General features: G+C 34.7%; 2 protein-coding genes across 2 annotated transcripts; one reads left to right on the top strand and one right to left on the bottom strand.

Annotated features, from left to right (window-relative positions):
- Positions 1–930: 930 nt before the first annotated feature.
- LOC107014189 (LOB domain-containing protein 27) lies at positions 931–4,763 on the top strand. Its single transcript, XM_015214041.2, has 2 exons — positions 931–1,828; positions 4,110–4,763. The coding sequence occupies exons 1-2, from the start codon at positions 1,035–1,037 to the stop codon at positions 4,213–4,215; spliced, it is 900 nt and encodes a 299-aa protein (XP_015069527.1). The 5' UTR covers positions 931–1,034; the 3' UTR covers positions 4,216–4,763.
- Positions 4,764–5,508: 745 nt separating this feature from the next.
- On the bottom strand, positions 5,509–12,208 carry LOC107015101 (zinc finger protein BRUTUS-like At1g74770). The gene is made up of 12 exons (XM_015215275.2): positions 11,719–12,208; positions 10,920–11,138; positions 10,374–10,568; positions 9,973–10,295; positions 9,506–9,737; positions 7,679–9,363; positions 6,970–7,188; positions 6,751–6,888; positions 6,221–6,455; positions 6,061–6,120; positions 5,865–5,936; positions 5,509–5,777 (listed from the first exon to the last, which is right to left on the bottom strand). Exons 1-12 carry the CDS (start codon positions 11,980–11,982, stop codon positions 5,676–5,678), a joined length of 3,744 nt encoding a protein of 1,247 aa, XP_015070761.1. The 5' UTR covers positions 11,983–12,208; the 3' UTR covers positions 5,509–5,675.
- Between the last annotated feature and the right edge of the window lie 515 nt (positions 12,209–12,723).

Raw genomic sequence — 12,723 nt, 5'->3', positions numbered from 1 at the left:
ATATTAGTAACTAACTCAAATCCCGAATTTGTTGATCAAGAGTAGTTTGGTAAAGTTTTTAAAAGGTCAAAAAAAAAATTTCTTTCTTTCAAAAAAAATGCTTATTTAAAAATAACAAAGGATCAAAACAAAGGAAAATATATATGAAAAATATAATTTATTTCTAATCACAAAAATTTTTTCAACCAACATTATTATAAATATATATAGATAGATATTTTTTTTTATTAATAACTTAGGTCAGATATCTTTTTTATAAAGCGTATATTAGATGGAGATTTTGATTGGTCCTTATTTATCTGTTGTAACAATAACAATTCAACTAATTCGAAGAATTGTGGAGGATCTTTTTAATTTTTATTTTTTCTTTCAAAATGTGAAGCTTGTACTTCAATATTGAAAAAATGAAAAATGCTTGTAATCAAAAGAAAGTGATTACCTTTTTTTTAACGTACTCTTTTTTTTTTTGGACTCCTCATTTTTAGAGCATGTCTTAGACAAACCTTTTATAATTAATGTCAAAACTAAGAAGTATAGTTTTTTTAGCATTATTATTTTCCCAACTTTATGCCTAGAATCTTATGTCCAAAATGTATACATGTAGTCAATTTAGCCTATAAATAAGTAATTTTGTATTTTTAGTATTCGTTTTCTCCGCGATGATAAAAGCTAGAAAAAAAAAGATCAAGAGTAAAGTTATAACCACAAGTGTGTCACATAATGAGGAGAAAAAGTCCTATTTTTTTGGTGAGTGAAAAAGTACTAGGCTCTGCTGTTAGTAAAAAAAAAACATTTCCGTTTTTCACTCTTTTACTTTTTACTAAGTCCTTAACCAGCTTTGAGTAAAATCCGCTATTAAATAGACAAGTTCTAAACTTCAAATACTCTGCCATTTGGCTTCTTTCTGTCTTCCCTTTCTTAATACTTTGTTCACATTAATTAACACACACTCCCATCTATTTCTCTTCAAAATCTCATTTTGAATGTCATTTTTGAAACTTTATCTAAGTGTTTGATGCTTTGCACAGCAAAATATGACTCTAAAGGGTGGCACCAGCCAGGCGTGTGCTGCGTGCAAGTACCAGAGGAGGCGGTGTCACGACTGCCCCTTAGCACCCTATTTCCCTGCTGATCAACCCAAAATGTTTCAGAATGCGCATAGGTTGTTTGGGGTCAGCAACATTTTGAAAATACTAAGACAGCTTGATCCCTCTCAAAAAAAAGTTGCAATGAGATCTATTATTTACCAAGCAAATGCCCGTGACAAATATCCTGTATATGGATGTGTAGCGGAGATACAAAATTTATTATATAACATTCAAGTCTACGAAGAGGAACTTCAAGCTGTTAATGCACAACTAACATTTTACAGACAACAACAGCAACAACAAGAAATCTCAACGAACCTTAGTGATTCTGTTTCCCAAATACAATTGGGAATGCCGCCTCCTGTTTCTGCATCTACACCTGCTAATGGAAATGGGTTAACACTATTTCATCAAGATATGACTTCTCCATATAATGTTGCTGCCAATGCTGTGTTGCCTGTTCAATCTTATCCCTCTTACTCAAATAACAACTATGCTGCTTACAACAATACTACCTTTGTAGACCCTAAAGAAAATAATGCAGTCAATTCTTTATGGATTCAACAATCGTATGGTAATAATGTTTGTAATAATAATATTATGCAATCTCAGTTACCAGCTTCCCAAACACTTGTTGTCCCACAAGAAGTCACACAAGACTATGATGGGATTCACCCATATTTTGATGGTATTGATGACAGACAGTCTTATAATGGTTCTAAAGATGCATATGAATCGAGGTATGCTCATTTTCTTCGAATTGTTTCTTTTATAGTTGTGACCGATCATACACTTGAGTTAAGAGACTTTTCTTACAATAGCTGAGAGGAATATTATTTAGGCCATAACGTGAATATCATTCTACAAGTCAAGTCAAACTAGTACAAAACTAGGGAGCACTAGACTCTTAATACTACTTACAATCTATCCCATGGACATATCCTATGTATTTGCCTTTCTATATCCTTGTAATCGTTCTATTCTACCCTGTAACTCCTTTTATATTTATGTGATGATTAAATTTGTATATACATGTTTCTGTCTGAACTGCTTCAAGTTCCTCACTTGCCCGGGATATTATATTGTTGCTCCATACATAGAAGCTACTAATTCATTCTTCAATTGTTTCCAGAGTCTTCTTTTTATCCATGCCAAAATTTGTTAAGTTGCACCTCTTGGCAATACCACACCAATCCAGCCCTCACTGTAATCCCCCAATGACATTCCGTAAACAAATGTTGGGTCTTCCTCACACTAGCAATATGCTTCATTCACTACTTGTATTTGCATATTCTGTAATCTATCTTTAGTGAGCAGTCTTCCTTGGTACGCCAGCCATCAGAGCCGACTCAATAAGATTGGGGGCCTCAAGCGAAACTTAGACATGGGCCCTAATATTTTACTTTTTTCATCATATACACTTTTATTTAAAATCTACGTTTTCTGTTTTTTTTAGATGTGAAGTCATTGGTTACTATTTTATAATTGATTTGTTTTAGTAATCTCTTTTCAATTGATAATATAGCTAATACATTCAATCTTCCATGAGATATTGTTGATATTAAATAGAATTTAATCACTTTTAATTTCAAAAAACTTCTTTCGGCTAAGGCAACAATTATCAGAATTTTTAACATTATTCTGTAAGCAATATGTGTATTTGAAAAAGAATCAAATCTTTTTTTTGATTGAGTATTTTCATTAGATCATTATTTTCTAATTGTATTATTTCTCTTAACGCTTCTAATTAAAAAAATAAATTTAAACCATCAATATAGAATAGCTATTATGTGATAAAGAATGTTTAAGGTTAAGACAATGTTTTTTTAAATTCTCATCACCTTGTAATATCAATTTACCACTAAATAAGAAATCAAAATATGTTCATTTGCTTCAGTTCTATTCTAAAGTGAAAAATAGTGTAATCTAATATATTGTTGGGTTTTAAAAGGTGTGAATGGAAAATGAAAGTTGTGACTTTTATAAAGAGTTGTGAATTCTATGAAGAGTTGTTACTTTTATGAAAGTTTGAAATTTTATGAAAGGTTGTGACATTCCCGAAGGGCTATCACTTTCAAAGAGTTGTGACATTTTCTATAAGGCACAGTAAGCATCTGTTCAGACTATCCTTTGTTGTTTATAAATAGAGGGATTTCCTCTCATTTTAAAACAACCAATTTTCTGGACTTCTTCTACAACTACTAAATCTAATATTTGAAGTGTATTTTACTGTCGTTGAGTGGTTCACTGTGATAATAGGTATCGATACACTGGTGAGTAAGATTGTTCAATCCCAGGAGGATATATTCCATTAACCTAGGTTACTTGAGGGGAATAATTTCTGTAAGAGGATATTGTGCATTCACTGGGCTTGATATTTCTTTCTTAACAACAATATTTTGTATATTGTTTCTAATCTGTTTTTGATTCAATTTTCTCTATTGGTTTTTATTTTCTACTTTTAAAAATAATCTTTAAACTTTGTTGTTTCTTACCAAATTCATCAAAGTTTTTATTCTAAGTATCTTTATATATATATATATATATATTCCTTAGTAGAAATCATAGCACTTATAGTACAAATAATTTTTTTAAAAAAATAACATTTATAAGGTAAAAAGAAATAAAAATGTGGCCCTAGCCTAGGTGATGGCTTTAGTGGCCTAAGGATTGAGACGGCGCTGGAGCCATAAGATAAATCTCTGTCTAGGCTGCATAATAGAGCTCCAAAGCAAGTGTGCCTCTGGACATCTGTGTAGTAAACCTAGCATGGCTTGGTAGCTGCTGGTCATACATATCTGTCTTTAAAGCATTCAGTTTCTTTCAATACCAATTACAATCTTAGGATGGTGTGTGCTCCCAAATATTATCGATATCCCCCAACGACATTCAGTAAACAAATGTTGGTTCTCTACTTGTATTTAGAGAACAGTCTTCATTGGTATGCCAACAATAAGATAAATTTTTGTATTGTTGTTGTTGTTTTTTCTGTTTCTGAAATGAGAATTTTGTCTAATGCAGTTCAGAGTCATCGCTGAAAGACACAAGACAGTCTATGGAGCATGTTGCTGAGAATGAATTAAAGAATGCTGCAGCATGTTTCACTCTTACGAGCATCAACGGATAGAATACAAAGAAATATAAGAAGAATGATAACAGAGTGGCTTTTTCTTTTGCCGTTCAAATATAACTATTGAGAATGTACTGCCAATTTTAGAATACATTTCACATGACATGTTATATTTGGTTTTTGGGAAGTTGGACACTAGCTTGTTTTTCTAGTCTTGGTACACTAGAAAAAACTATAAAAAGAATTCATAAGCGACATGGCAAAAATCTGCCGCATGTCCTTGATCACATCATCATGAAGATTAGTAAAAGTTCTTCATGTTCGTGTCCTTCGTTTGCCAGACAGTTGCCAGAAAGTCGGCACATTAGTTTGCCTCTCTCCAAATATATATTTAAGGTGACCTTGTTAGCTTCCAACAAATGTATGTAATCTTCAATAATAGTCCTCGGGAGCGATATAGTATGTCCTTCTCATTGATAAGTTGGACGGCTATAGGCAATTTGTTTCCACTTCTAGTTCTTTGTATCACATCTCGTTTACTGATTGTAACCTTTTTTGATGCAACGAGACATGATTACTTCATCTCATATGTTGCCTTCATATAAGATGATTTGCTTCTTTTGCTACAATCTGTATCAGTCCTTCTATATGTAGACCTCATTATATGTCCTACAACCTAAATACAGACAGTTGCAGAGTGGAAAACCATTAATTCATGTTACGAATATAATGTTAACCTTTTTCTTTTTTGGATCATATTATCTCTTCTTGTTATTTGTTTAACACACTTGTACACATGTAGAGGGAATTAATCCTTTCCTTATGAACTCACTTTTTCAAAAATATTGTGAAGGGCTGCCTATCTGAGCTGTAAAGAAGTTGCTTTTAAGGTCTACATCAGTGTGAGTTTGGGCTGTCCTTATATATATAAGTTTTAACTGGGCAAGGAAAAATTAAAGACATTGTAACAGAGAACACAAGTACTAGCATGGCCTAGAAGGATTAAAACAGATAGTGCACTACTATTTATATACTGCAGGCTGTAGCATTTGCTAATCTATGATCGGAATATCGAGCAAAAGTTCTGTAGAAGAATGAGAAAGATAAAGTATTCTGTGATCTTTGGTGTTCCAATGACAATAGTTTTCAAGAGAGGCAGAAACTAAATGGAAGCAGTGGTATATTTGACCCAACCACGCGTTCATCAAGAAATTGGAAAATGTAGAACGAACAATGTCAAAAGTATATTTTGGGAAAATGAACAAGAAACAAATATATTTCTTGCATTATTTCCTTCGACTGACTTGGTCAAAACTGTTCTTATAAGAAGTTAGCACCATCATCTCAGAGTGAATGCAGAATTTGAAATTACTTTAACATGAATCAGAATCCCAGAATCTTTTGATTTTAACACGAGGAATTGTTAATAGATGTGGTACACACATAAGTTTGTGAAGGAAAAAAAAGCGTTACTCTACATTGTGGGAATGTTAATTAATACTCCTCGTGGATTTTGATCATACAAGTCTTGTGTTGTACGAGCCACAAGAGGAGCACTTGTGATAGAGCCAGTGGAAGGAAGCTGTTCCTCTCTTTTCACAGTCATTGCATAGTATAGCCTGCTAGGACCGTCTTAATGTCAATAAATTGGCCTAACCCAACCAGAACATATTCATTCATAAGAATGAGTAAATAGAAAAGCGAACCTGAGTCTGGCCAGCATACTCCTCAGGAATTTTCTGTTCAGACAGCAATGCATCTAACATCTCAAAGTACACCTGAAATTAAGCACCAAGTAAGCTAAGCTAGTCATACGGTACGCTAGTCATACGGTACAATTTAAGACTCACGGTTTTAGGAAAAGGGGTATCAGACACTTTTAAGCTAAAATGGTTTTCTGACCTGCATATCTCCAAGTGACTTGCTACATATTGGACATGTATAATGACTACAAGTGTATTCCTGAAAGGAACAGTAATAAAAAATAGAGAGGAATAAGCAAAACAGCCTGCAAGTTCATTTTAAGTTTAATTGATAAAGAAACAAAGTATGAGCTTAATACCTGAAAACATTTGGAGTGCATCAGATGGCCACAAGGAAGTGCTTTGACAGGATTGGTCGAAGTGAAAATGTACTCGTGGCAGATTGGACAGTTTTCTTCCAGACACTTCTCTCTGCATACGTGAACAGAAAGAGACTTTGACATGCAAGCATTGCAATTCATGCAATGGAAGTAACCGACCCCTAATCCTTTTCCCAACCGGCACAGATTGCAGAAAGGGCAGTGGTAGATTTGCCTGTTCAAAATCTCTCGTGTCAGAACAAGAAATTGTAGTACAGCATATATAACTATTTATTTAAGATAAAGACAGTTGATAATGTAACTCTATCAAGTAGTACTTATTTGTTGTTCTACATATACATGCCTGTTGATGATTTTGACCTTTTAATAATTCTTCTTACTTAAAAGCTAAGTAGCAAAACCTGTCACTTTAACTCATTGGTTACCCATTTATGCATTATTTTAAGGCAATATATCATATATGGTATCATGATCGACCAATGAGAAAATGTGAACCAGATTTTTCTCACCTTTCATCATCAAACAACTTGCAAATTTTGCAATAGTATCTACCCATGGAGAAGCCATCGCAAGAGGGAGTTGAGCAACTAGGACCGATAGGTTGTATTTTCAAGCACTTCATACACATCATCTGAGTGATAGTTTTTCTGCAAGCATGTCATAACCAGAATTGGGATATCTCAAAAACAAAAAACTAAAAGAAAGTTCTGAATTTACATGGAACTCACCTGTCCAGAGTATGATCAGTAGTTTCATCATGACACCGTATGCAGGGAAAAAGCTTCTTGCAGCATGGAGCAAGAAGCTTGCAGTTCCTCTTGTAATGACTGCAACCAAAAATGATTTCCTGTTCATCACGATAAGAGGGACACTGACCGGGGAATTTCTCCATATCGTTTGCAGCAGCAACCTCAGAATCAGATAGCTTTTGAGTCAAAATCCATTGACTGGCAGAAAGAAGTTAGCTCTAGTCAGATCCCATAAAATTGCACAAGAATGATTTTAGAAATTCTTGATAACAAACACATATCATTGTTTTTGCATTTAAATTTCCATTCGCTGAGTGCCTGTTTGATTGGATGGTAGGAGGGATTGATCATTGTATAAAGTGTAGCATTAGTTTATACATTGTTTTGTTGGATGGTAGGACTAATTAATCTGTAAATAAAATTCAGACGTTGTTTTATTACAAGATGGAAAGAAGTTTTTGTGAAGTAGTAGAAAAGAACAAAAACCGAAAAGTAGACAATCTAGAATTCAGGTGTTGGATTATTTCAGTTGTTTCACCAAAATAGGCAATGAAAACCAAGATGTAATGATTGTTTAGGTATTATGCAAAAGTTTATCTTACTTATGCAGTTGATCCGAGACAATAATCAATATCCCTGCCTGTTATTTAAGGAGAAAAACAAAGGATGGAAGTTGAAATATACTTGCCTCATCAGCAAGCTCTGCATGAGGTGTGATCGCATTTCAGAATCCAAAGACGAGTCACAGGATATTTTCCTAATTACAGAAACCAGTTCCTCTTGAGTTAATAGATGATGCTCCTGAAGCCTTGATTCGTCACATGATTCTATGTCCTGGCAAGTTGTCTCTTTCTGAGCAATACTATCAACTGTCTTAGTGCATTTGTTCTTGTCAACCACAGTAGAGTATCGTGCCGTATCTTCAGATAGATCAATATTTTGTTTTCCCTTGGCATTGTGTGCTTTAACTTCAGTAAAAGATCCATGCTGATAAATATCATGATTAACAAACTCTGATCCTTTCTCATTCCAGATTCCTTGTTTAACACCATTTCTTGACAGATATGTAGAGACAGCTTCTAGAGGATCAATAGACAAGAAAGGAGCAATCTTTGGTTCCATTTCTGCATTTACACTCTCTTCTCTCTTTACAGGTTCCCACCATTCTCCTAGCCACTCAAAAAACTTTGTATGTTTTGTAACTTTGCGCCACAACATCATCATGCCGCGCTGTTCATCTGGTGTTAGAGAAGCCATCAACCACGGAATCATTTCTTGTAGAATCTCTGTTTTTGTTCTTCCAAGCATGTTTCCGACAATCTTTTCTTGTTCCTCAACAGAAAAATGTTCTCTGAATAGTGGCCAGAGTTCAATTTCTTCATGGTTGATGTGGTCAGTTAATGTTCTTTGCATAGATATGCATGCATTATGGAGCTTTAAGCAAAGCCTTTTGTACTTGAGCTTCTTACCATCAACTACTTCATCACCTTGCAAACTGATGAGTTTGTTTAAGATAACAGAAATCTTGTTGAAATTCTCTACCTCCAAATTATGGTCAAGGCTGTAGGAATGACTAACATTTTGGAGTGTTACCCTTGATTCCAAAGCAGGAAAGGCAACTTCATCCTCAGAATTACTATGAATCCTTAATAGGAAGTGTAGATGATGGAAGCGTCTGTGAAATTCAGCTAGAACTCCAACATCTTCAGCCAGCTTAACTGACAGGGATACGACATCCTGTATATCGTTTATCAGGGCTTTGTGAAAGAAATGGACAAAGTCTATTGGTATAAACTCACGAATCGGAACTTTTAGATCATTGCTTGATCTGGAAGAAGTTCCAGGAAAGAAAGATAAACTTTTCTGTGAGTCTGAGGAAAATATTTGTGTATTGATCCCATAAGAATAAGATGTATCAAGCTTCTCGATGATGCCAAGGGGAGAAGGGTGATAAGATACAGTATTCTTTGATGTCAGGCCTGAAGCTGATTGAAATAACAGATTATTAGATTGATCAAATGATTGCATATCTGATTGTGAAAAAGAGCTCCCAGAATTATTAAATGACTTCTCCAGCAAGGAGCTTCTGCTACTGAACATTTCTTCCAAATCTTTCCTAAACTTTTCAAGTGAAATCTTGCCAGAATAGCCCGTACGAACCCATTCATACAAGAGAGAAGCGAAGGACCTGTTAACTACAGGAGATCCCAGCATTACATTATTTAGGATCAGTTTGGACTCATCCTCAGATAAATTAGCTGAGAACCAGATAATCATGCACTTTAGCAACCCAAGAGGCAACATCTGCAGGCTTCTGTACAATAACCAGAGCTGCAATTCATGGCTGCAGTTCTCTCTAATGACCAAAAAAACCTGTAAGAAACCAGGGAACAACAAAGAAGTCAACGTAAAATCTAATTTCCAACTACTACGTAATTTAAGTAGATATTGAAGTTTCCTCGCAAGTTTCTTATAAACATTAAGTTGAGTTGTCCATAAGATTTTGAAAATATACCTTTGTTTCTAGAAAGTAAAGCTTTTTGCTGATCCTCCCAACAAATGATTCTACTTCCTGGCAAAGCATTTCTACGAGAACATTTAACTGTATTCCATCTTGCAGCTTGCAGTATAGTAATCTCTGTAGTTCCTCAATTTGACTTCCTTCAATAAATTGTTCATGAGAAGCTGATGCGTCACTCTTGTTTAGTTCATCTATCAACGGGTAAAAGGTCTGATCCAGTGCAATACTGTAAATAATGTGACTGTTAGAAAAGAACGCAAATATAATTTTAAATGTAATAGTTTTAAAATTTCTAGTGTTCTCCACAAATATATCCACATGTCGAGTCAAAAATACTGGTTCATTTTAACCCGTGGCCAATAAGCTACATTCACCACTAATGTCAATGAATTAAGATCAAGGTGATTTTATGTCAAGTACAAGAATTTGGCTAAAATATTTAATGATGAGCAAGCTATAACCTGTAGAAGTTGAGAACTTCTGCAAAAAACTTCAACTGAGCTACCAACGACATTAAGGTTGATAAACAAAATGAGTTTCTTAAATGATGTAGTTCCTCCAGTATTTCTTTCAGATCTCTTCTGATAGCAGCATGCCAAAGATGGAAACCATCAATCGGGTTCTTCTTTGTCGGTAGCTTCATTTCACTTGAATGAACCACGATGGTTCTCTCTTTTAACATGTGCTTCATATTGGCTATTCCATAATGAGATTTAGCGCCTTTTCCATGTTCTAAGCAGGATTGAGCAGACAACTCGTTATTATCAAGCCATGAGATGAACACCTTCAAAATAAACATCCGTTGTTAGATGAGCCAATTCAACTATCTAATATTTAGTCGGAAAAGAAAGTTAAAATGTACCTCTTGGATAAGTGTCTCTTCAGGTAAAACGACATGAATGAAATTCAGAAACTCTGTCTTTCCAACTGATGAAAGAGAAGTTATTACCCAAGGCAAAAAATCCTCCAGTAACAACAGGGGAACACTACATAGATACTGCCAGACAAGCCTGGCCTGTTCTTTAGATGAGAATCGTTTCATCAACGAAGGGAAGATCTGCAGTGACATATCACATGCCAGAGATTTCAGGAGAAGAGACAAGGAAAAAGAAAAAGAACAGAAATTTTTGTTAAGAATTAACACGTCAAAGCTATAAGTTGTTCAAACAGTAAGTGCTCTCACTCTCGAGAATGAAATATTCCGAGTTAGTTAATGAGAGAAGAGTACTCTTAGAGCAAATCCACGTTGAAGGTTAAGTACCATAACTTTCTATATAGCTAGAAAGATGTCATATCAACTCTGTGTATCTAAGTATTATGAAGTTTAAAACCAATAGAGGTTAAAAGATCTAAAAATGAATTATGTACTATTCAAACTAAACGGAAATTGTGAAATTTTAGTGAATACCTGCTCCTCTTCTTTCAGCATATGCTGAGAGATGATAGTCTCAATGGTACCTATGTAACACGTAAGTCCATTGAACAACTTGGCAAACTCCTCCGTTTCCTTTTGTAAGCAATCTATGCATTTGAAGATGGAAATGAACAGATCATCTATACTTTTATGCTCCAAAGAATAAGTATAGACTACATTCTTCACTTGTGCATCAAGTGCAAGAAAGACGACCTGTCAAGATTAACACTCCGACCTCAGAAGAGCTGGAGGAACATTCAGTGTCTCTGCAATGGGTTCAACTGAATCCATTATCTTTGACAAGGAACGTAAATATATATCTATGTGAAAAGTAAAAATTTCAACTAGTGTGCATTAAATTGAAACTGTAGTTTACAAAAAGTATAACAAGTTCAGCTTAAGAAACATTAAAGGTTGAACTCATCAAGTTTAAATCTTGAACCCTCCTAGCTCTGAGAAGACAAGATGTAACTTGAAGATAAGATCTTCTTCGAAACTGAAGATGAACACGATTCAAGTTTGTAATAGAAATATCAAATAACAGAGTAGGTATTTTTAAATAATGAGTCCATTGCACTAAATTACTCTGTTTGTGTTGATAATTTGGGACCTTTTTGAACTACTCCCTTAGTTTCCTAAAGTCAACGTCTTTCATTGCAGCTCCTCATGATAATGAATTACTATAATTTTTTCACAATAATTAACAACAAACACCAAAGTTTAATTGCTGATTGCATATAATGAATCTAAAAAAGAAAAAAACTATAATTTTCTCTTGCAAAATAATTCTTACCTCATCTTCAGCAGCGCAATGGTACTTATATACAATTTTCAGGAACTCTAAACGTCTGCTAAGATCACGAACTAATTCAACGTGTTGTGAGCCAGTATCCGAGGCCTCCACAGCTACACGATGGATGTCGGCAAGCTCAAGTATAATAGCCTTATGAGAAATAACGAAAAATAGAATAGGTGCGTCAACCAGTTTCACACCAGCTAAAGAAGAGGTCAAGTCCACCATGTCCGCATCCTTTTCGAGTTCTCCTAGGTCGTCCATTTGCAGCAGCGGTACCGCCACAATCACCACCAATCATCAATGGTAACAGAGACCAAAGGGGAAGCTTCAACATTGAAGGTCAATGGACATATAATGGCCAGATTAACTTCTTCCTTGTTTCAATTGAGGCCTCTTCAGTGCCTCTTTCAGTTCAAACTTGTTCTTTTTTTAATTATTTTTTTAATAATGAATTAGTTGATCTGTGTTTTGATTTGTTGTGAAGCTGCCATGCTGGCTGACTGAGACGTCGAACCTAACGGCCATTGGCGCCTTGTCGAGTTCAGTTGACATTTATTGATTTTGTCTGGGAGCCACACGTCCAGGACACCTTACCCAGTCATTGTGTGACGGAAAATTGAGTCTAACTTAACCCTAAAAGCTTGCTCATTTAGACAGATTGTCCAAGTTCATGTAGTTAGATACACATTCATTATCTAATCAATATAAAAAAATTACCCACTTTAAAACCAACGCATTTTATTTGGTGCAAAAAATTACGATTAAAATTCAGATATATTTTTCAGACTATTTTCCCTATTTTATTTGATAGAGTAATTCTTTTCATAGTCCCCGTAAAAAATTGACATATTCCTTTTGACAAACTATAATTAATAGGAGGATTAAGCTATTAGCATCCTTGGTATATTTTTAATACTAGTAAATTAATTTGTTTTTTAAAAATACTATCAACTTCAAATTTTTATGTTTTCACTCCTCCTCCCTCCCCCTCCCCCGCCCCCA

Source organism: Solanum pennellii, chromosome 3 (assembly GCF_001406875.1).
Source record: "Solanum pennellii chromosome 3, SPENNV200".
NCBI classification, from domain to species: Eukaryota; Viridiplantae; Streptophyta; class Magnoliopsida; order Solanales; family Solanaceae; genus Solanum; species Solanum pennellii.
This window is presented reverse-complemented; position numbering and strand designations above follow the sequence as displayed.